The 24919-nt window shown below is 41.9% G+C and overlaps 1 protein-coding gene across 3 annotated transcripts in view; it reads left to right on the plus strand.

Annotated features, from left to right (window-relative positions):
* Positions 1–22874, plus strand: part of MSL2 (MSL complex subunit 2) — a 37344-nt gene extending 14470 nt beyond the window's left edge. For all 3 annotated transcript variants that reach the window (XM_044070353.1, XM_044070354.1, XM_044070355.1), the window contains exon 2: positions 19379–22874. In XM_044070353.1, coding sequence (XP_043926288.1) covers positions 19379–20955 — 1577 coding nt within the window. In that variant the 3' untranslated portion in view covers positions 20956–22874. The remainder of the gene's footprint in view (positions 1–19378) is intronic.
* Positions 22875–24919: the final 2045 nt, after the last annotated feature.

Below are 24919 nucleotides of genomic sequence, written 5' to 3' on the forward strand. Positions count from 1 at the left end.
AGCATTCTAATAGAGGGGAATACCTTTTGCATACCCTTGATGTGCACAGACAGCTTCGTTGTTGTTTGGATATATGGCTACCTCTATAGCTTTTCATTTCAGAGCCTCTTGTTGTTGTGTCTTTTGGCTTTTCCCGGTTAGGGGTCGCCACAGCGGAACTCCAGTCCGCTAATGATTGGCAGTAGATTTTTATGTGCCGAGTTGCCAGCCCTGACACACAACCTTCAATGAAGGTACGCCCATTCACGCATGTCTCCACACAGAAGACGCTCTAGCTGAGAATCGAACAGGACAACGTCTATCTGTGAGGTGACAACCCTCTATGGATGATATATGCGCAGCGGACTCGGTCCTAACAGTAAGCAATGAATTAAGATTTACATCATCAAATAGAGAAGTTATGTGTTACCATAACGTTACATCTGTGTTGTAGATCTTTTTTCATTCCTTACTTCCTGGACTCCTGGTGGATTTTAGGTACTCCTGGTTAGGGTATTTGCTCAGACAGAGCCGCCTACTTTTTTCCTATTACTACATCTTTTATCTAGGGTAGGCAAACTCGATCTGGAGTATCTCTAGGAGAGGGGCATCGTGGATAGGTTCTTAGCTGAGAGTTTTTGGCTTGCGTGAGCTGGGAAACGGCCATATCGGTTCCGAGGATGGAACCGAGGTCCTAACAGTAAGGAATGAATAAAGATCTACAGCACAGGTGGAATGTTATGGTAAGACATAACTTCTTTTTATAGCTGGCCTGATTTGAATTTGTCTGAAGATGATAACGATGGAACTTCGATCTTTGTTACATTAAGTATGTACCTTTCTTATATGGTCTCTCGTGCTAGATTTTACATGAGTATTTCATTGGACTCTTAAAGTACAGTTGCCAGATCCTTTGCATGCTTTGGAAAATTTCACTGGGGAAAAATATAACAAAGTTATCCTAACTGTGATATTCATCCCGTTCCACCTGGGCAGCTTATACCAAATTCCTATCCTCTGGTGGCTTCTGACATATCTTTTGGGGAGGCACTGTTAGGGGCAAATGTTCATGGTTCATTATTAGAGGTGGAAGCCAGTCTGCACTGAAATATTTTGGAGAGGAGGACAGCCTTCCTAACTCTGAAGGAATTCTAGAATTCCTTAGCTTAAGCGTGCACTTGCTGTCCACATTGACAGTAAGGTTGTAGTTTGGTGCATAAGCCGACAGGGTGAGCTCACTCTTTCCATCTGTTAAGAAGCTTTGAGTTTGTGGGAATGAGTTATGTTAACCATTCACTTTCTGGTAAACATTTGCATTCCTGAGGGGGCCTGTTCTCTAGCAGACAGGCTCATTTTTTGCTAACTGATGCTCCATGTGTGGTTCCTCAATTTCAGTTGTGTGGAAGCTCTTCGGTCTCTGGGCAAAGCCTTGCAGCAACCCATTTCCATAATTGACCAATGCAAAATATTGCACTACTTTTTTCTGATGTCCTCCTCTGAGGGAATGTCAGAAATGCCCCACCCCTTCAAACTTTTGCAGGGCTATCCTGAATGTATGTTCCAACTGAAACAACCTTTCAAGGACATACTTTTCTATGTAGGATTTCTACCTTGTGTGCAAAAAAAAAAAAACTTTGCTTTGAACATGTCTTTAAAGCTGGATTGAAGTATCTGTCTATGAAAATGTACTTTCTTGTTGCCATTCCTTTGTAAGCAGAATTTCTGAATTATAGTACTTGTATACTGAGGCAATCTCCCTTGGTACTATGCCCTTCTGGTTGAAGAGGATTAACATCCCCATCCCGGGTATAGAGGAGTATGATCGGATCTCTGAACAAACCTGTTTATTATGTGTTTGAGACACAGGTGCCAGTAAATTCATGTCAAGAGCACACAATATAGGTTCTGATCGGTGACCAGATCATAATTTTTTGTAGTGCATGGAGCGTTATCTGCTCCGTGCACTACTAATTACAAGAAAAGGAAAATATAGGGTAAGTCTTTTTTGATGGCTTTCAAAGCTGTAAAGCACTTGGGGGGGGGGGGGGGGGGGCAGGCTGTCAAAGTCAGGGTATTGCTTTCCGTTACGTTTTGCAGTCATCTTTCATGGCTCTCAATGGTACAGATTCTTGCTTCATTTGTTCTGTTACTCATAAAGTCTGCGGTTGACAAATCACAGAGGATTGAAGGCATACATATGAGTTTGAGTTCATATCTTTTAGGGGGGAAACACTTCCAGTGAACACACCATATTATTTTAGCTACTTTTTAAAGTTTGTAAGAGAAAGGGACACATTATCCCTTCGGACAGCAGTACTGCTGCTGTCATTTACTAAGTTTGATTGTCTAGCGTTGGACCCAATCTTAAAAAAATAAGTAGGGGGTGTTTAACAATTGTTTAGCTTGGGACTTGCCCGACTTTAATGCTTAACTGACCTATTTTGGAGTGTAATCACCATGATCAGTGCACTACAAGAAATTTATAAATTTTCCACAATGACAGGGCTGGATGAGTGAGTCCATCCTCTTCAACATGCCAGTGGTCCTAACCCTGTCCTGTGTCAAACCTGGCCTGGTGGCAATAGTTAGGTTTTAAATTTTGACCTGTCTACCTGCTTTAGAAGTCTATAACCTAGGACAGATGTGTAAGTGCAGGTATGTCCCAGTGTTACAGAATTCTGTTTCACATCACTCCTGCTTCGTCTTCCCTTCCCTTCCTCTCCTGGTCATCTCTCCCAATTAGAAACAAGCAAACATAAAAAAAAAAGGTCTTAAAACTTCCAGATGTAATTGATCCAAGTTTTGCTGAGAGTTCTCTTTATTACCAAAGAGTACAGAGAACCTCAGGCTAGTATTGTATACAAGGGGCAAGTTCTTGATCATCAAGTTCTGTTTTGTGGGGAGAGTGTGGAGTCTCTACTGTCTGCACAGCTGTTAGCTTTTAGATATTGCAATTTAAATAGAGCTCTGCAGAGCAGAATTCCCTACAAACAACTCATGCTATTCAGACAAAGTCTGAGTGTGGGTCACTCTTCTATATTACACTGGCTAAGGCTACAGACATTAAGAACACTGGAAGCCAAACTTTCTGTGGCTGCTTAGTACCACCCCCTTTTCGCAATGTAAAATGCTACTCTTCATTGTCTAACATGTCATTGCAAAATGATGTACTCAGATTATCTTCATTTTCCATGGTGCTTTTTTGATTTATTGTGTAAAAGTGTTTGTTAGCAATGAGTTTTGATTCTCCTGATCGAATTAGTATTGCTGTTTTTAGCTTAGGATTTTGCAGATGTTAGTTGAGTATTGTGGTATGTTAGCTAATGTTTTCTTGTTGTTTGTAGTCAATTTTTTTATGCTTATTGTTTAACTTGGGGAAGTACCTTGTTCAGATATGTTCCTCTTTATGTGGGAAAACTATTATGTTGCATTTTTTTTCTGAGGTTTTAACCACAGTTACTATTTTCAGGTAGCAAACCTTATCAGACTGTTCCACAGGTGTCCCTGTGGAGAGAATTCCTCCACAGGACAAGCAGAGATGCTATGCAATTCAAGGAAAGCTAATTTCCCATACAAATATGATATTTCAGAAGATTTTTCTTCCTAACTCCTTTAAGACAAAGAATTGTTTACGCATTTGTACAGTCATTGTCACCCCTTACCAGAAGCCTACTTCTTCTTCAGGTCTGAGACTAGCTTCTTTGACAGCTTCAAAGTCTTTCTGTTTCTGGTTCCAAAAAGGCAGTCCTCAACTAATCCTGCAGGCGTATGTGTCTGGACTACTGAAATGTCTGTTTAGTGTACAACTTTTGACCTTGGTAGTGGCGTCAATGTTTATCTTGCCTGTTCTGTTGTTGATCCTGGATACTGGCATCTGGACCCTTCGTTTGGGCTTTGGAGTTTGGGAATTGACATCAGCCTTTGTGTTTTTACTGACTTTGGGAGGACCCCCCTCCCCCCATTTGGTTGGCACGCTGACTGGAGTCACTTCATGGTTAATATAGATTCTTTACTTCCTCTGTCCAATCCATTGTATGGGTTCTTGAGCCACTTCTCATCTGATCAAGCAGAAGCAGTTCTCTGTCTAGTCTGGAGTGTGTTCCAGGGAGTGCAGAGTTGATATAGCGAAGTACAAGAACCTCTGGGTTACATGCCCTAGCATGAACATCAGTTACGAGAGAACCAGAGCCGAAAGTTTGACCAGTGAGGGGGTCTGGATAGGGTGAAGTGTATAGATCCAACTACCTTTGGAGCTGAAGGGGAAGGAATGCGCCTCCCCCAGTTCATTGTGGGTCTTTAAGACTTTCTGCATAAGGCAAATCAAGCAGCTTCACAGGTGCCTCTGTAGTACCTGAATGATCACATTGACATAGCTGAGGAAGGTCTGGAAAGAGAATGTTCACCTTTTTGTCAGACATTTGTTCGGAGAATCTTGGATAGTTTTAGTCTGGAAAATCTCTGGAACCGGTAGAGGATTATAGGTTGGGATATGAGCCCTGTGCTCCTCAAACCTTGGGGCCTTCGAGGCAGAAGATGGAGCCGATTAGTTCGGCTGACCATTTCTTCCAGTCCGGATCCATGACCTTGTCAGATTTCTTAGATTTTTATTTTTGAGTTTCTGGATCTGACAGGAGTAGGTCTTTATATGTTTATTCCATTCTCCAGACCTCTGGATCTAAAAGAGCATATGTCACAATCCAATGAGGGCATATTTAAATTTAGTTATACAGTAACAGGTCATTGCTATTCAAAAATGAGCACACTGACTGGACAGCCCAACTAACGCGCCCATTGTAAATCGAGCATATACCAATAGAAAAAAGGTTTGGCCACTGAAGTATCATTGTGCGGACAGGCTTTCTGTTTGGATATGCTGGGGAGCAGAGCAATGTACAATACAAAATGAGTACATTCTGCAAAACTAAAGAAATGGAAACCTACCTGATTTACTTTGCTTCACCCTTGTGATCAAACCACACCAACTGACCCACACACAGTCATGGATTATTGCTTAAATATGCTTAAGGCAAAATCCAGTAGGAAAGGCACACACTGACTAACAGCTGAAAAGCCAACAACGAATCAGAAAAAAAAAATAAATGCACAGTTCTGTAATAAAACAGCACTAACAACTCTTTTCAGACAATTAATACTAAAATTGAAGAAATGTTATAACCGTTTACAGTTAGAATACACACTAACAGGGAGAAAGATGGCAAAGAATGTCAGTGACTTGAAAAGGAGAAAGACTTGAGAAAAAGTTGTAGCTAATGACTGATACTACCAAAACAACTATTTAAAAATATGACGGAAGTCCAAAAAATACCTTTTATAAAAGTTAGAGGTGGGGCTTATCTGATATCCAGATCGAGCTACTTCTACTAAGGCAGCAAACAAGATCTGAGGTAACTAAAGAGGCAGGGGGTTATGAGAAGGAAAATTTCTTAAAGGTGCTTTGGACTATGGGACTCTCTCTGCTGGATCCGGGCTTGTACATTGTGTCAGACTGGAATAAAGGGGTCTGTTGTTATAATAAGTACATAACTTTCATTCTTGTTGCTGACTGCAATTCTGAGTCTGCAGACTTCTTCCCTGCATAAAATAGCCAGTATCGATGTGAGCTTCCTCTTTAGCTCCATTTTTTTTTTCTGTTGCTGAATCACATACCTTGCAGTTTTCTGATTCAGTACAGCAAGTGCTGCCTGGTGACCCCCTATACAGCAGTTCCTTTGGAGGGGGGGAACCTTGCTATGCAAGAACGTCTTAACTGCTTCATACCATACACCACGTTTCCTGATGAACGTATTGAAGAGATACTTGTTCAACATGGCAGCAATTTTGGGTTAAGATCAGTTGTGATGCTTTTGCTTTTTGCATTATTTTTTCTTACATTGGGACTAAAGGCAACAAGATTTAGTCAGGTCTGCATCTACAACTTTTTCCGGGCCCTGCAGCCACTTTGTTTTACCAATAGTTCAAGCTGGCTAGGGCCTGTTTTCAGCTGTGATCAACTTCTGTTGCTTCTGAAGCTAAGTGGTATGCAGTTTTTTTTAGTATGTCTGTTTGCCTTCTTAAAAGACGTTAGTCTGTTCTGTAGTCCATCCATGCCATTTCTTTAAGGAGTTAGATTGTTTAGTTAATTTTACTTTACTTTTGTTTTAGTCTAGCTTGCTTCATCCTCCTGTCTCTGCACAGTTTGTGCTGATGATCTTCATGTTTCACTGTTGCAGTCATTACATTTGGGTAGTCTGCTGGCAGGTTGCCTTCAGTCGGCTTGAATAACAAAGTCTTGGGTCCTGCGTCGGTTGCTGTTTCCTCTTCCATGACGTCAGGTCGTCAGGGGTATAAAACATGCAGCTGACGCCATTTTATTCAGTCTTTCTTCCCGTGCAGTGCCCGAAGCAGAAGCAGTTCGCAAGTGCCGGTCGGCCGACTCCTGAAATTTTCATATTCGTGTTGCAGAACCGAAGTCTTCAAACTAAAGCTAAGTACCCCGTTGGGGAAACTTTTTCTTGCTCCTTACCGATGTCAGTAAAAGTTAATAATTGCATTACTTGTGGGAAGCAAATAACTCATAAGGATTTTCATTTGCACTGTATTCCTTGCGTAGGCCCAGATCACAACTTGCCTTGCTGTTGGTTTTGTGCTAGATTTAACCCAACGCACTATTAAGCGTTGGTATATTTTTGCTTCTAAATATTTTGGTGCAAGATTTAATTATCCTGAAATGTCATCTGTTAGCACTCTGCGCAAAGAAAAAGACAGAGATAGACCGTCGAGGTCCAAAACCGGCGAAGCTTCTCCTAAGCCAGTCGCTGGTACTCAGTGAGGTGCCTTCGCAGCCCGTGATACCCGCTACTTTTGAGTCGCAGGCCTCTACAGAGACCCATTCGGAGTCCGGTATGCCGTGAGATTCTCATTCTCAGAGTATTGAACCCGTGGATGTCTCTCCCTTGGATGGGTCCGGAGCCGCTGAGCAGGCACTGGCTTCTGAAGGTGTTTTCAGGCCTCAACATTTTTATATTAAACCAGCGCCAGCAACAAAAACAAGGTCAAAAACAACTTCTGTGTCTAAAAAAACCAACGCATGAGCCACATGCTCAGGTCTCATGCCTAAAAAACAGATTATCAAAATGGCTGAGGATTTAATTACCTTGATCAGGGGTTCCCAACCCCCCCCTGCTAAGAGGCCTAGGCAAGGTACTGATTATGAATCTTCAGATCAGGTTTCCATTTTTTCTGATTCCTCTTCTGATCAGGAATTTTCTATTCCACCCTATGAGGATTCTGATGCAGAGGAATCCATCCCTTCTGCATCTCCTCCTGAGGATTACTCTTTTCACTGGGAAAGTCAGGATTTCTCTGAATCAAAAAAGAGGCTTAGGGATTTCCTTCTTCTTCCTCAGCATAGGCCTTTGTCAATACCTCCTGTACTAGACATTGTTGATGATGTGTTCTCTGAATCGAGCATGGCTACTGATTCCCTGCCTCCGGCTCCTAGTAAGCCAGACAGATATTACAGGGTTCCTGACTCCCACAAATTTCTTTTCAAAAATCCTGCTGCTGACCCTGAAACTATTTCTCAGGGTCCCAAAGGTGTAAAGGCCTCTACAGCCAAAACCAAAAATCCTACCCTTTCTGATAGATTCCAGGGCGCTGGATCGATTGGGTAAGAAGGTTTATACTTCTGCAACCTTGGCAATCAGAGCTTTAAACTGCCAGTTTCATTTGCTTAAATATCAACAGCATGTTATGGGCTTACTGAAACAGAAAATGTTTTCTGATTGTGTGGAAAATGAGTTACAGGAATTATTGCATTCAGCAGAACAGGTTGGAAAGCATACTTTGCAATGTGGTTTTGATTCCTTGGAGGCCTCTTGTAGGGCCACCGTTACTGGATCTGTGATTAGAAGGCATGCCTGGTTCAAGGAGCAAAATCTGCCTGATCATGTTAAAGCTAAATGGTTGGATGCCCCTTTGCAGCATGATACTCTGTAATAAGGCAGAAGAGGTTTTAAAGAAAATGGAAGACAAAGCTAAATCTATGCAGACTGTAAAAGATTTCTTGCAAGTGCAGCCACCCAGGTTCAGTAGGCACTGGCCTGCTAAAAATTGGTCCTTTCATGTGTCCAACAGAGCCACTCAGGGCAAATCCTGGCACTCAAAAGGCTCACGATACCTATCGCAGGGTTCTTACAGGTCAAAGCAATGGGGTGCCTCCACCTCCAAATATGGAGGAAACAAAGCACAACCCTACAGTAAGCAGTCTCGATGACTTTCCTCTACCATCACCAAGCACTTATCTTTTGGCAGCCCCCTTGGGGGGGCAAACTAGCACTTCATGCTCAAAATTGGCAGTTAATTACCCAGGACAAGTGGGTATTAAACATAGTATCCCAGGGGTACAGATTTCATTTCCATACTTTGCCAATTCCAAATGGATGGCCGGATCTGCCACAAAACAAGTGGGCAGAGGCCCAGAAACAAGTCAGGTCCCTCATGGATATGGGGGCTATTCAACCAGTACCAGAAAAGGAAAAAGGATGAGGTTTTTATTCAAGACTTTTCCTGGTACCCAGAAAAGACAATTCATGGTGTCTAATACTGGACTTATCGATTTTGAACACGTTCCTGGACATTCCAAAATTCAAAATGCTGACTACAACAGCTACTGCCTACGCTAGGCAGGAATGCTTGGTTAGAAACTCTAGACTTAAGAGGCATACCTGCATATCCCAATAAGGGAATCATGCAGAAGATACCTCCGCTTCAAAGCAGGTTTTTTGCATTACCAATTCTCTGCACTGCCCTTTGACTTATCTACTGCGCCCAGGGTCTTTACAAAGTGCCTGGCACCAGTAATTGCATTCTGCAGACAAAGAAGCATTCAAATTTATCCTTATCTGGACGATTGTCTCAATCAAGCGGAGGACAAGGACAACTTCTTCAACATCTGGCATTTGTAAAAAGGCTTCTAGCATGCCTGGGGTATACCATAAACGAAAAGAAATCGTAACTGGTACCCTCACAAATAATTACATTCCTGAATGCAAGCTTGAATTCAACTGCCCAGGTGGCTTACCTCACGCCAGACAAATAAAGGCAACTGACAACATACTTCAAACAACTGGCAACAAAAACCCAGATGTTCATCGTGTTTCACTGTGGCAGTCATTACTCTTGGGTTATCCTGCTGGCAGGCTACCCGCAGTCGGCCTGAATTCCTAAGTCCTGGTCCGGCGTCTGTTGCTGTCGCCTCTTCCCTGACGTCAGTGCGCCAGGGATATAAAAGATGGAGCCGATGCCATTTTCTTCAGTCTTTCTTGCCGCACGGTGCCTGAAGCAAAAGCAGTTCACAAGTGCCGGTCGGCCGACTCCTGAGATTTTCAAATCCGAATTTCAGAACCGAAGTCTTCATTAAAGCCAAGTACCCCGTTGGGGAAACTTTTTTTTTCCTGCTCCAGACCGATGTCAGAAAAAGTTAACAATTGTATTTCTTGTAGGAAGCAAATACCTCTTAAGGATTTTCACTCTTACTGTGTTCCTTGCCTAGGCCCCGACCACAACGTTGCTAGCTGTCGGTTTTGTGCTAGATTTAACCAATGCACTATTAAGCGTCGGTTCGATCTTGCATTTCATTACTTTGGCCGAAGGTTTAATTTATATAATGCCGTCGGAACAGCCGACGACCGGAGTTTACAAAAAACGCAAGGAAAAGGATAGGCATCCGAGGTCCAAAACCGACGGCGAGGCCTCTGCTAGGCCAGTCGCCGGTTCTCAGTGAGGTGCTTTCGCAGCCCCTTGCATCCGCTACCTCAGAGCCACAGGCCGCTTCTGACTCCCACGTGGAGCCGACTGGGCCTCTGGATACTTAAGGTATTGGACACTCGGAAAACATTCCCTCAGATGGGTCCGGAGCCGCTGAGCAGACATCGGCTTCTGAGGGTGGCTTCAGACCTACACAGTTGTATGTTAAACCATCTTCAGCTTCAAAGACAAAGACTAAAGCAGCTCTAAAGACAAAGAAACAAGTACAGCATTCTCCTACTAAGACTTCCATGCCTAAAAACAGATGCTTAAAATGGCCGAAGACCTAATTACTTTGATCAGGGGTTCCCATCCCCCTCCTGATGAGGCCTAGGCAAGAGACAAAATATGATTCTTCTGACCAGGTTTGTATTTCCTCTGATTCCTCTTCTAAACAGGATTATTCTATTCCTCCTTATGAGGAGTCTGATGCTGAAGAATCCATTCCTTCAGCCTCTCCTCCTGAGGATTATTCTTTTGGGGAAACGCTGCATACCATGAGGGAGCATTTCCACTGGGAGAGCCAAGATTACTCAGAATCTAAGAAAAGGCTCCGGGACTTTCTACTATTACCTCAGCACAGACCCCTTGCTATTCCACCTGTCCTAGATATTGTAGATGATGTATTTTCAGAGTCCAGCCTCTCCCCTGACTCTTTACCTCCTGCACCTGCTAAGCCTGACAGATACTACAGGGTCTCAGATTCTCATAAATTCCTATATAAAAACCCCGTTGCTGACCCAGAAACTATATCTCAGGGTCCCAAAGGGGTCAAAGCTTCCACTGCAAAAACCCTGTCCCCTCTGATAGGGATTCTAGGCCACTGGACAGATGGGGGAAAAAAGTTTACACTTCTGCTACCTTGGCTGTAAGGGCTTTAAATTGTCAGTTTCATATGCTTAAATATCAGCAATACTTAATGTCGCTGCTTAAACAGAAAATGTTGACAAATTCTGAATGTTCAGAGAACAAGGAAATGCAGGATTTATTGCATGCAACTGAACAAGTGGGAAAGCATACTTTGCAATATGGTTATGATTCACTGGAGGCCTCTTGCAGGGCTGTGGTTACAGGTTCTGTTATTAGAAGGCATGCTTGGTTAAAGGAACAGAATCTACCTGATCATGTTAAAGCAAAATTACTAGATGCTCCATTACAGCATGATACTTTGTTTGTTTGGTGCTAAAGCAGAAGAGGTGTTGAAGAAAATGGAGGATAAAGCGAAATCCATGCAGACAGTTGAGGATTTCTTACAGGTACAGCCACCCAGATTAGCAGGAACTGGCCTTCCAAAAATTGGTCCTTTCCAGTGTCGGACAGGCCACAAAGAGGCAGATACAGACATCCCAGAGGCAGATCTCAGCCCCAAGGCTCATACAGGCCTAAACAATGGGGTGCTTCTACCTCCAAAAGCGGAGAAGACAAATCACAACCTTACAGGAAACAGTCCCAATGACTTTCCTCTGCCCGATCCAAGCACTTTTCTTTTGGCAGCCCCCTTAGGGGGAAGACTAGCACTTTTTTCACCAAATTGGCAAATGATTACCCAAGACAAATGGGTCTTGAACATAGTGTCCCAGGGCTACAGGTTCCATTTTCACACCCTACCGAGGGCAAAAGGTATGCCAGACCTGCCACACAATCAGTGGGCAGAGGCACAAAAGCAAATTACAGCCCTCATGGACATGAGGGCCATTCAACAAGTACCACAACAAGAGCAGGGGCAAGGATTTTACTCAAGACTTTTCTTGGTGCCCAGAAAGGACAAAACCTGGAGACCAATACTGGGACCTGTCTGTACTAAACACGTTTCTGGAGGTCCCAAAATTCAAGATGTTGACTCTACAGCAGCTACTGCCCATGCTGGGCAAGAAGGCTTGGCTCATAACTTTGGACCTAAAAGAGGCATACCTGCAAAAGAGGCATACCTGCATGTCCCAATCAGACAATCTTGTGGAAGATACCTCAGATTCATAGCTGGCTCAATGCGCTACCAATTCTCTGCACTGCCCTTTGGCTTATCTACTGCGCCCAGGGTCTTCACAAAATGCCTGACACCAGTAATTGTGTTTTGCAGACAGAGGAATTCAAATATATCCTTACTTGGACAACTGCCTTATTCAAGCAGAGAACAAAGACATTCTTCTAAAGCATCTGGCGTTTGTAAAAAGATTACTAATTTGCCTAGGGTACACAGTAAACGAAACTAAATCAAAGCTAGTACCCCCCCAAGAGATAATATTCCTGGGTGCAAGCTTAAATACAACTGGCCAGATGGCTTATCTCACGCCAGACAAACAAAGGCAACTGACTTCTTACTTCAAAAAGTAGGCAACAAAGACCCAGTTATCTGCAAGGAAAATCCTGCCGGCCTTGGGCTTCATGGCATCCTGCATTCTACTAATTCCATATGCCAGACTGCATATGAGGAAACTACAATGGTATCTAAAAAGTGTTTGGATTCAACAGTGCCACAGCCTGGAGACAGTAATTACCCTTATTCCCTGCCTGCAACACGCCTGTCACCACAACAAGGGTCTGCCATTCACTTTACCCACAGCCAGACAGACATTGACAACGGATGCATCAGATTATGCCTGGGGGACCCATATGGCAGGAAAATTGTATTCAGGGCACATGGCTTGCAAGCCAGATGCATCTTCATATCAAGCAAAAATAGATGCTAGCTGTTCAGAGTGCCCTGACAGCTTTCAAAGACCTACTTCATCCAGGACAGCTACTGATAAAGACGGACAGTACTACGGTCATGTGGTACATAAACAAGCAGGGAGGCACACATTCCTACCCCCTCTGCAGACAAGCAATGACCTTGTGGGACACATCATTGACTTATCAAGTTCACCTGCAATCACAATTCCTGCCAGGAAAAGCAAATACTCTGGCAGATGAACTAAGCAGGAACCTCATGGATCCCCACGAGTGGAAACTGGATCCACAAGTCTTCAGCATAACAAGGAAATGGGGATGCCCAGACATAGATCTATTTGCCTCCCCTCACAACTGCCAATTACAGAGATTTTGCACAAGGATTTATCACAAACAAGCATGGAGAGTGGACCCCCTATCCTTCAGCTGGAAAAACCTAACAGTATATGCCTTTCCTCCACTGCCTCTCCTTCCCAAGGTACTCCTAAAAGTCAGACAAGAGAAGCCAAAAATGATACTGATTGCACCACACTGCCTCCCTTTGAGCCAGCCTCAACAGCTGATATAAAATTCTTATCCTGGAAAACAGCTCTGCTCCTAGCAATAACATCTGCAAGATGAGTCTTGGAGTTACAAGCACTCATAGCTGTGGAACCTTTTATCATTTTTCATCCAGACAGGGTTTCTCTGAGGACAAACCCAACATTTATGCCTAAGGTGGTGTCCAGTGTGGCCCTCAACCAAACCATTCACTTGCCTACCTTTTATCCAAACCCACAGAACAAGGGTGAGAAATTTCTGCATTCTTTGGACATACACAGACAGCTACGCATCTATTTGGACAGAACTAAAGCTTTCAGAAAGACTGAGCAACTTTTAGTGTCATATGCTGCAGGATCTCAAGGAAGGGCTATCACAAAGCAGACTATTTCTAAATGGATAGGTCATTGCATCCGTTTCTGCTATTCTCAGCATGGCAAATCAGTGCCTAAGGGCATTAGGCCTCATTCTACCAGAGCAGCAGCCACTTCAGCAGCCTTCCTCAGAGGAGCACCAACCAAAGACATCTTAGAGGCTGCAACTTGGAGTTCAGTGCACACTTTTGCAAAGCACTACCACTTACCTCTTTACTCTAAATCCAGAGCAGGCTTTGCCACTGCAGTGCTGCAGGGCCTCATAGCCTCTCCTAATCCTATTTAGTACAGCCACCCATCCTCAGCTTTGGGATTCAACCCAGGAGTAATGACTGCAACAGTGAAACACGATGAACATAGTACAGTTGTGTACCTCCCATAAATGTAGATGTTCGAGTGTATTCACTGTTGCAGTCCAGGTTACCCTCCCTCCGTCCCCCTTTCTTTTGCTGGGGTTTATCTGTACATCTCTATTCTATACAACCTATGTGGTGTATTTGCTTGTGGATGAAGGAAATGTTTCTTTACTGCACGTATGTTTATTGGCATAATATATTTAGCCTACCCTTTTGGGCGCACTGACGTCAGGGAAGAGGCGACAGCAACCAACGCCAGACCAGGACTTTGGAATTTAGGCCGACTGCGGGTAGCCTGCCAGCAGGATAACCCAAGAGTAATGTCTGCAACAGTGAATACACTCTAACATCTACATTTATGGTAGGTACACAACTGTACTTTATCTGCAAGACAAATTCTGCAGGCTTTGGGGTTCATGGCATCCTGCATTCTACTACTTCCATATGCGAGACTGCATATGAGGAAACTTCAATGGTACCTAAAAAGTTTATGGAGTCAACATTGTCACAGCCTGGAAACAATGATTCTTCTCATTCCCTGCCTACAACAAGAGTTCCTTTGGTGGGCAGAGACATGTCTCCAAAACAAGGGACTGTCATTCACTCTACCCCCTGCCACCCAAACCCTAACTACAGACACATCAGATTATGCTTGGGGGGCCCACCTGGCAGGGAGATGCATTCAGGGCAATGGAGCCCAAACCAAATGCATCTGCATATCAACCAGAAAGAGATGCTAGCTAGCTGTTCAGAATGCTCTGGCAGCCTTCAAGGACTGACTTACTTCACCCAGGACAACTACTGATAAAGATGGATAAAGATGGACGACACCACAGTTATGTGGTACATAAACAAGCAGGGGGGTACACATTCCTACCCCCTTTGCAGACTTGCCATGGCTTTGTGGAACACAGCCTTGACTTACCAAAATACATCTTCAAGCTCAATTCCTGCCAGGAAAGCAAAATACTCTGGCAGACGACTTAAGCAGAAATCTTATGGACCCACACAAATGGAAACTGGATCCACAAATCTTCAGCATGTTAACACAGAAATTGGGGAGCCCAGACATAGATCTATTTGCCTCTCCCCAAAGTTATCAGTTGGACAACTTCTGCACAAGAACTCCTCACAAAAAAGCATGGAAAGTGGGTGCTCTATTCTTCAGTTGGAAAAACCTATCAGTCTATGCCTTTCCCCCTCTACCTCTACTCTCCAAGGTCTTACTGAAAGTCAGACAGGAAAAATCAAAAATGATCCTAATTGCTCCGGACTGGCCCCACCAGCACTGGTACCCGTTTCTAAGGAATATGTCTCCCCTTCCTCCATGGTACTTGCCTCAAATACCTCATCTGCTGTCTCAGCAGAACTATTAAATTCTGCACACTCAACTCCAAACTCTGAATCTTGTAGCATGGCTAATCAACTAATTATTCAAACAACACCTCTCAGTAAATCTGTGATGGATGTCATTTTGGAAGCCAGAAGGCCTAGTACTAGAAAATCTTATGCTGATAAATGGAAGAGATTCTGTGCTTGGAACCAAGCACAAGGAATAGACACAGCAAAGCCCAATATTCCTCAGATTTTACACTATTTGACTGAGATGCTTGTCAAGGGCCTATCATTCTTTTTCTTCAATAAAAATCCATGCATCTGCCATCTCGGCTCATTACAGCACAGAGCCTCCCCTCTTTTCTCACCCTCTGCTTAAACGGTATCTTAAAGGGGCCAAAAATGTAAGGCCTCCCAGAAGAGCACCAACTCCTGCATGTGACCTCAATTTTGTGCTGGAAAAGCTCACCCTGCCTCCTTTTGAACCAGCAACTACTGCGGATATAAATTTTTTATTTTGGAAAACGGCTTTTCTTTTGGCAGTCACTTCAGCAAGAAGGGTTTCAGAACTACAAGCTCTCATGGCAGTGGAGCCTTTTATTATATTTTACCCGGACAGGGTGTCCCTCAGGACCAATCCTTCTTTTATGCCTAAGGTTCAGTGGTTTCTGGTGCCAGCATCTTCACTCCCTGACATTTCAGATTCCACTGTTGGGTTAAAAAAAAGTAGAGAGAGAATTTCTTTGGTGGAGAGAGCCTGGAATCCAGGTCATTCCTTCTGTTTGAAGACACTGACTCAATCATTAACAGTTTTTGCATGGGAGCAGTATCCACAAGGGGTAAAAGTACAAAACCTTTAGAACAAACAGTTCAAAGCACATCAGTGTAAAAGAGGTATTTGCTATTATTTTTGCTGTCTCAATTTTCTCCATTATCTGTGGTTTCCAGGGCTCCCTCAGGTGATTACAGTGTCACAGTGATGTGGTACAAACATGCAGGGGTTTACCAAATCCTTACCCTTGCATGCTATGTACATTAGACAAGAATACATGCTGTGGCTGATAAGCTGAGCAGGACCAGGATAAGCCATCATGAATGGAAATGGAACAAGGGGATCTTTCCAGGAATCCATTCATTTTTGGGTACCCGCTCGAGTAGATCTGTTTTCCCCATTACAAATCAGACAACTGAAAAAAAAAATGCTCCAGGATTCCTAACAAACAGGCCTGGAAAATAGATGCCTTTTTCAGCAGCAAGTGTTCAAGGAGGAAAGAAACCTTTTGATATATTTAAAAGATTTGCTAGTTGGTGCAACTCTTAAGAACCAGAGCCCATTTGGGGTTTCTTTACATCTGGTTTTGCAGCATTTGTTCAAGTTGTTATCATTTGGCCTTTCATAGTCTTCTAAGGTTCATTCCTTGGCCATTTCACCATGTCTGCCCGTGGATCCTCCCCTTTCATCACACTCTCTGGTCAAGGTATTTTCAAAAGGAATTTAACATGCACATCCACCTGGTAAATAGCCGGCATCTACATGGAATCTTAACTTTGTCTTGGAAACATTGCCTCCTTTTGAACCAACTTATCAGGCTGGTTTTGTTAATTACTTGGAAAACAGTGTTATTGATAATCTTCTTGTAGATATCGGAGCTATTTGAGCTGCAAGCTCTTATTGTGGGTCACCCCTAACTGGTGTTTCACAGAGGAAGGGCTCACTTATGCTTAAAGCGATTTCAGCGTTGACATTAAGCTAAAGCAGTTAAGAAAACAGGGAGAAGGTGGTATTCATACTGTGTGCATGGGCAGCTCAGGTGTTTTGACAGAACAAAATTCTTTCAGGAAAGCTGAACAGCTGTTTAATCTCTTATGAAGAAAAAAAGGCAAACTGTGTCAAAACAGACTATTTGCAGATGGTTGTCCTTTGATATTTCCTTTTGTTTTTTCCACCAAAATCAGACACTTCTAGGGAGAGTCGGGGCTCATTCTATGAGGGCTTTGGCTTCTTCTGTGGCATTTTGGTAAGGGTTGGACATTGGCTGCATTCTAGAGGAAGCTACCTGGTCCAGTGTAGATTCCTTTTCCAAGTCCAGAACTATGCTTGCTTGGACCATTCCCTAGGGGGGGGGGCCCTTGATCCTCATCCTCATCCTCATCCTTTCTCTTTCAAACTATATAAGCTTTGATATTCTACCTGTACTGCTAAGGCTACCGCAGCATTGATTGTGATGGAACATAGTACAATTGTTTAAGTAAACTTGCCTTAACAGTAGATGTTCAAATATATCACTGCTCCACTAGCTGCTCCATTCCTCCTTTCCCCTTAAGTTTATGGTGGGGTAAGGATGTGTATATTTATTTCTATCTTCACCTATCTTGTCAATACTGTAGCCCCTTCGTCTTTTTTTCAGCTAGCAAGAAAGTCCTGAAACTTTTCATGCCCAAGCTGCTAGTTTTCTACACTCGGGAGTTTATGCAGCCAACAGTCTGGGCATGTGTGTAAGGAGCCCAGGGTTTTGGAAGACTGAGTGGCTGTTTTATATCTTTGGCAGGCTGTAACCATTCAGCTAAGTATACTGCAGTAGTGATATATTTGAAAATCTACTGCTTTGCTAAGTTTATTTACACAGCTGTACTTTCTGGTCTCTGCCATTTGATCTCACCACAACCCACAGAGTGTTCTCCAAATGCTTGCCTTTTGCAACACATTTGAATCTGCAGTCTGAAAAGTGTTCCCATATCTTGACAGTTGCTTCCTAGCTGCATTTTCAACAGTTCACTTAGTGTTATAAGGAAGTCTCCTGACTCTAGCAAAATCTTATCAGCAACATGCTTAGTCAGTCTGGACACCCACTTAATCTAGAGTAAGACTTGCAGTGATAGTGCTCAGACCTTTCAGGAAACAGTTCAGAATGTCCAGTTGTTATTGTAGTGTTCCCTTCACATAAGTGTACTCGAGATTAGGGCGGTTATGCTAGCTTTGTAAACCTTTAGGGACTTGCTCCCAGTTGAGAGCTCTGGCAGCGCATGAATAACATGGTAGTGATGTGCTATGTCAGCAGGGAGTGGTCAGTCCTGTCCCTTTTGCCAAGAAGCTGTGAGAATGAGTAATGTCACTGAGCCGTTTTTCTAGTTCATATTCCTGAGGAGTCTATTTCTTTGGCAAACAAGCTGAGAAAGTTGCCTACCCAGTGAGTTCTTGATGATGGGCATGCATTCCAAAAATGAGAGTAACCTTACTGCGGCCTCTTTGCCTCCCTGACAACACCAAGTGGAGGGGTTTCTTCTACTTCCTGCCGTCACTGAGATGTAATCACCCCATCCCTGGGATGTTGTAGCTCACAAGTGGCAAACTGGACTTCACTGTGCTTTTCCATAGTTTAGCCTGTTTACAAAATCCACTCAGAAGTTTAAAGATCTTAGTCATTCTCTTACCTCATTATTTGCTTGGGCAGATCTGATTGAGTTTCTAGCTTTTGTTGGTGATGCGTCTGTTCTTAAGTCTGTCAAAGAATCTGATGTTCCATCCTTTGGACAAGACTATCCTAGTCATTTACCCTCTCTGGTTCACTGTTTAGCTTTTCCAGTATCAGTAGTTTGCCAGTAAACATTTTTTTTATGTGCGACGATCAGTATATTCTCCCTTTTTGAAAAAGCCCAGCATATGCTCAGTATAGGGACTTAAGGACATTTTTCTGGGCATATGCTACCTTTGATGGGCTATATGACTGTAAGCACGCGTGTCTATAATACAGAATTTCTTGTATAAACATATACTTGCGTATAATTTTATATATATATATATATATATATATATATATATATATATATATATATATGTATATACGTATATATACATATATCCGTGTGTGTGTGTGCAGATAATAATATATATAGTATGTATGTTTTCACATCAGTACTGCTAACTTCATAATCTGAAGAGGGAGAGCAGTGAAGTACATTGTGTGATTACAGGAGATGCCAAGCAGTCCTAAAACCTAAAGCAATTGAGTAACTTTTGTTTATTATCTCGACTTTCATTTGCCAGCCCCTGGGGCATTTAACATTTCTGCTGTTTCTCTTTATGACCAATGGTGGTCATATCACTTCTCCATAGTTTAAGCATCAATACAAATACATGCTGTGTCAGTGAGGTGAAAAAATACATTGTTTCCTAACTAGTAATGAAACAGGAAAAAAAAAACTCTCCACACATTAGCAGAATTTTGAATTTTTAGATGTGTATAATAAATGGTTAGAGTGTTCATCTGTTTACCATTTCTGCCTTATCAGTCTTTTAAGTGTATGCTTTCTCTATTTCAGGGAATCTGCTGCAAGATCCAATTGCTCCCACAAACTCAACATGTCAACACTACGTCTGTAAAGCTTGCAAAGGCAAAAAGATGATGATGAAACCATCGTGCAGCTGGTGTAAGGACTATGACCTTTTTGAAGAAAACAAGCAATTAAGCATTCTTGTAAACTGTTACAGAAAACTCTGTGAATATATTACCCACTCACCTTTAGGGGAACACCTGTTTAAGACACATGATGGCACTTCTGATATTTTGCCTTTACTAGAAGAGGGGCTATGTTTTGATGAAGAGGGAGAGAAGCATTCAGCTACAGCGGCATTACACATTGCACATTCCTGTGTCCCTTCAACATCTGAATCAGTTTGTGAATTGGAAACCAGTGTATCTCAAATCCCTGATAGCACATTAAATGTTGACATTGGCCCTTCTAGTATTAATGGATTGCCTAATTGTAATGGACTCTCTGTGGATGACCTCTCTGTAAATATTTGTTCACCTGAAAATACAAATGCAGTTGATTCCTGTAGCACTGGTGAGGACTTAAGTGAAGATATTTCAAACAGCCTCGAGCCTGTATTGACTGTCTGCACCAGTGAACCTTGTAGAACAACCAGTGATATATGTCAGTTTAGTGGGGACATCAAACAAGAAGATCCATTGTTACTTAGCGTTGAGGAAGTTCTTCAGACTCTAGAGACTGTTTCAAATTCTGAGGAATGTGTCACTGATTTGCAGTCTAATTTAGACTCTGATGCACAGAATGGACCCTTCTGTGATACTAAGCTGTCCCCTCTTCTTCTTAACAGTGTTTTTGTTTCTAGCAATGCCCCATCTCATGGAATTTCATGTACAGCGGTTATACCTAAAATAACACGAATTAATCGAAAACGATCACGCTCCGAAAGTGACAGTGAAAAGGTGCAGCCCTTACCAATTTCTAGCATATTTTGTAGTCCACATTTGACACCTGTTCCTGCACTTGAAAAACAAGAAATTGAAGTATCTCTACAGCCTGTTGTTGCAGTTCCAAATGGGGGTACTCCCAAACTGAGTAAAACACTGTTTCTGCCCAGCAAAAGCATTAAAAAGAATGTTGAGCATGGGGTCAAAAAGTCTCACTCAAAGACAAAACCGGGGACTTTGAAAACCAATAAGATAAAGGACAAAGTTCCTAGCAATAATATTATGCCAGGAAGCCCTACAAAAACTGTATATAAAAAGCCCCCAGAAAAGAAAGGGTGTAAGTGTGGGCGAGCAACACAAAATCCAAGTGTTCTTACGTGTCGAGGCCAACGTTGTCCCTGCTACTCAAATCGCAAAGCCTGTTTGGACTGCATATGCCGTGGATGCCAAAATTCTTACATGGCCAATGGTGAGAAAAAGCTAGAGGCATTTGCGGTGCCAGAAAAGGCCTTGGAGCAAACCAGGCTTACTTTGGGCATTAATGTGACAAGTATTGCAGTGCGCAATGCGAGCACAAGTACCAGTGTACTCAGTGTGACAGGGTCACCAGTAACATTTTTAGCTGCCAGTGCACATGATGATAACTTGGATGAAGCTATAGATCTGAGATATGACTGCTAAGGTTGATCTTTAGCCTCTCTTTCACTGTTAAGGGAGAGCTACTATTTCAGGCAGCTATGGTTTGTTTCTGTTTAGAGAATATTGCTTTGACTATTGGTTATAGATCATTTGTATCAAGTATTTCATTACCATTTTCTGTGTTCAGCTTGGGAATGTGATAGGGTTATTGTATTATGGGTTGCAGCCCAACATTTGAAAGTTCTTGGAGCATTTTGCACCTGGTGTTTCATTCTGGTAGGGAAGCAAGAAGCGATACAAGTGATATATAACTGAATTATCTCTAGCAAGACAGAAAAGAATGTGACCTCATTGTTTCCTGGTCATGCTTTGTGCATAATCAAAATGTTTATTGGTGATTGACAAGAATTGGTATCTATTTTCTTGGTCCACAACAGTTATGGTAGTCTTTATAAATGTGATGTCTTGCAAGAAAACTCTGTGAAGCATTTTGAATTTATGGAAGAAAGTCTATAACTAGTTGAAAAGCAGACTGCTTAAAGAAATCACAGGTACAGTATTACATTTTTGCTTGGGAGTGTTGCTGTGATACCATTACTTGAAAAAGCATAAAAGTGTAACTGTAAACAGTTTGTCAGGGTTCCAGAAAACAAAAGAGTGCAGAAAATTGTTAAATAAAGGTGTGAATGAGAGGTAGTAAACAAGTCTTTATTGTAGATTTCTTAAGTGTGTTAGTAATTTACAATTGAAAGGTTGTTGGTCTCTTTTTATGCATCATCTTCTCTTCATAAGCCCCTTACATTGTCTTTTTTAATTGTAAAATGTGTCTGTCAGAATGGCACAGAGTTTTTTTTTTTTTGGTGTGTGTGTGTGTGTGTGTGTGTGTGTGTGTGTGTGTGTGTGTGTGTGTGTGTGTGTGTGTGTGTGTGTGTCTGCTGTGGAATCATGTATGTAACGCTCGGAAAGTTCGTTAAAATTAAGCAGCTAGTATAGATGGGAGTACAGTGCCACATGAGTGAATATGAGCAAAACTAGTGGATTAATGGGTTGACTATGTGATTTGCACTGTTTTCTAGTTTAACCTCAGTTGAAGCACTTAAGATGGGTCTTACAGATGGAAAAATTTTTTGGCTGTCATAATAACTTTTAGTATTAAATATTACCCAGATACAGTCCACTTATCTGCAACATATAGTTCTTGTATGGTTCAATATTTTGCCATCCTTGAGCTCAAAGGATTGTTAATTTATATCTGAAAGTGTTGACCGTTTGTGGCAGTAAGAAATATTGTTCTTTTTCATGGGTGAACACACAAAGAAGCAAGTATTTGTTGGCATATAAGTGAAGAGTTTCAATTTTTCCTGAAAAAAAGTACCTTAAGCTAAGCAGTTGTTTGACTTTCAGATTTTCCATTTTGTCGCATATACACAAGCATCCAGTAAAACTTTGTGGAACCCCCTCAGCTAACTTTTCAGACTAACACAGGACATTGTGTGACGGGAGTACCTCTGTAAATTGTTGAGGTGCTCATCTTATCCCTAAAAAAGTCTGTGAACACCTTTTATACTGTAATTAAAATGGAATGTGACCAAGGGTCTCTTGTCATTTTGTCATGTGTTGCATATTTGGGGTATCTAAATACCTGCAGTAAGCCCCTGACTTTTGTCGTCTTGTTATTAAAAACATTTTGATTTGGCACACAGCATGTACAATGATGGTTAATCACTTAGTGTGTAAAAATGCAGGTAAATCTTACACAGATCAGATGGCACCTCCTTCAGTTTTGTAGTATAGTCGGTGTCATTTCCTGTGAATATGTCGTCAGGTAGTGTTTTTTTAAGCCATAGGAAAAAGAAATGTGATGTTTTTGTCCTGTCTGTTCTTAATTTTTTGTTCTGTTTTTGTTTTGCAAGAAGAATTGAAAAACTATTTTTGATAATGAGAGTAAATGGTGGAAAATGCTTATAAGTATTCTTGTCTTTATTTGTTATCTAATGCATCATATACTTATTTTCTGACCCACTAGAATGAAGTAATGTCTTAGATTAACCCCATTTTTTCTAAATCTGTGATGGCGTATTCTTTACTGACCAAAATGTATGAATGTTTTGCCACTTGCAAATATGGTGGTCTGAGTACTCAAAAAATGCAGTAGACAGATGGGATGAGTTGTTTTGTCAACATTGTAATGGTATTATTTATTCAAGCAAATATCTAGTGAGCAAAATGGAGATTTTCACTACATCTGCTAGAAATTCAGGTTGTATGTTTTCACTAACATTTTTGTCTGTTGCCAGCAATAAAGTATGATCTGCTCTATAAAAAATATATAATTAAAATTTTGTGGTGACAGATTAGAACCCTGAATATTACCGTAGCGTTTTTACTCTTTGCGAGATGTTCGGGTTTTTATCAAAATAAGTTTTATCTCTATTCTGGTATCCTCACTGCCACATTTTCAAACCTGTATTACAACACCAATAAATATGTTGGATTGTATACTACTTTGTTGTACCAATACTTAGGAGCAGTGTTTTTTAATTTTCATTTTGCAAGGAAATTGATGGGTATGTATCTCTTCTTTTGACCTATTTCATGGAGTACATGCACTGTTAGTGCCCTGACATCTGGAGGAGGAGGTACATGACTATGAATGAGCAGTTCAAAGTGGAAGCCTGACAGAGTATTCAGCACATTAATTGCCATAAAAGCAAAATCTTCTTAGCAGAAGTTGATTTTGTCTTGTCTTTTTTCTTCTTATTTCTGGCCAGGAGAGGGGGGCTTGGAAATGGGCAGAGGCCCCCCACAACTGACATACCATCTTTTTCTACCAAAATGAATAGATTTGAGACTATGTATGTATGCATGTTGCAGATATTGAGGCACACACTTAAGCATTCCAACTTCAGCCATAGTTACAGCTGAAGCCTCTTACACTTTTCTGTATATGACTCTAGTCTGAACTGCATCCTTTATACTTAGGAGATTTCTTTCATTAGTGCCAGAGGCAGTTTTTGTAAGGTGAACTCCTGATTCAGAGATAGTCATTGATTTGTCTTGGGGTGGGGGTCCTGTTTCATGTCTAGTTATGCATTTGTGGACAACAGCTATCGTATCCCACAAGAACTTGGCCTATACTACTAGGGTCTAAGGGATTCCAAGTAGTTTCATATCAATGCTTGTCGATGCTTTCTTCACCCACATACATCTACATTTTCTCAGCCTGTTTTCAGAAATGCACAAGTTTTGGATAGGTGATAGAAATAATGCTGCCAGTTGCTAATTATTTCAAGGACACAAAAAACACCACCTACCAAGCAGGTAGACTGAATATGCGATGTAGCTATGGGCAGAGCTTTTGCCATTGTGTCATGAGTAGGCAGCATCACATTCCTCAAACCTTATATACGTTTTAGAAATGGAGCAACATTTGACATGTTATCTCTAGTGGCATTTTGACTTCACATGTATGTCATAACTGTCGCCATCCATGTAGTCTGATATAGAATCCAATGTCCTGTATGTCAGAACTTGTACTGTTTATAATATTGACTTGTGTGATCATGCAAACCCAAACTAATCTCTCTTAAGAGCTGATGGCTTCACCATGTGGTTCTTGCAGGTTTTGCTAATCAAAAAAAGTCTGCTGAGCTGGAACCGTCCTTCCCAAGTGACAGTGTCAAACTGAGTCCCTTTAGCCTTCTTGGTGCTGACCATTAACCTTGCCAAAACTGTGGCTTAAAAAAGAGCTTGACAGTATTTAGAGGTATCGTGCTTTAATTGGGTAATCGTCACTGTGGATGTGGAAGAATCATATGGGTAACTATGAGGTACAGGAGTTTCAACACTAGAATCATTTTTTATATATAGCTGTTTTGTGATTTGTCAATTGCTAGCTATTTGGTCTCTCTTCTGCATTCTGCTGCTGCTTTGTTTTCACTTTGGATAAAGAGTTACCTGCAAATTAGCATGTCTGGTCAGTAGTCCAGGTGGCTGGAAATACTGC

This window comes from Protopterus annectens, chromosome 4.part1, assembly GCF_019279795.1.
Source record: "Protopterus annectens isolate FY-2018-M chromosome 4.part1, PAN1.0, whole genome shotgun sequence".
NCBI lineage: Eukaryota > Metazoa > Chordata > Ceratodontiformes > Protopteridae > Protopterus > Protopterus annectens.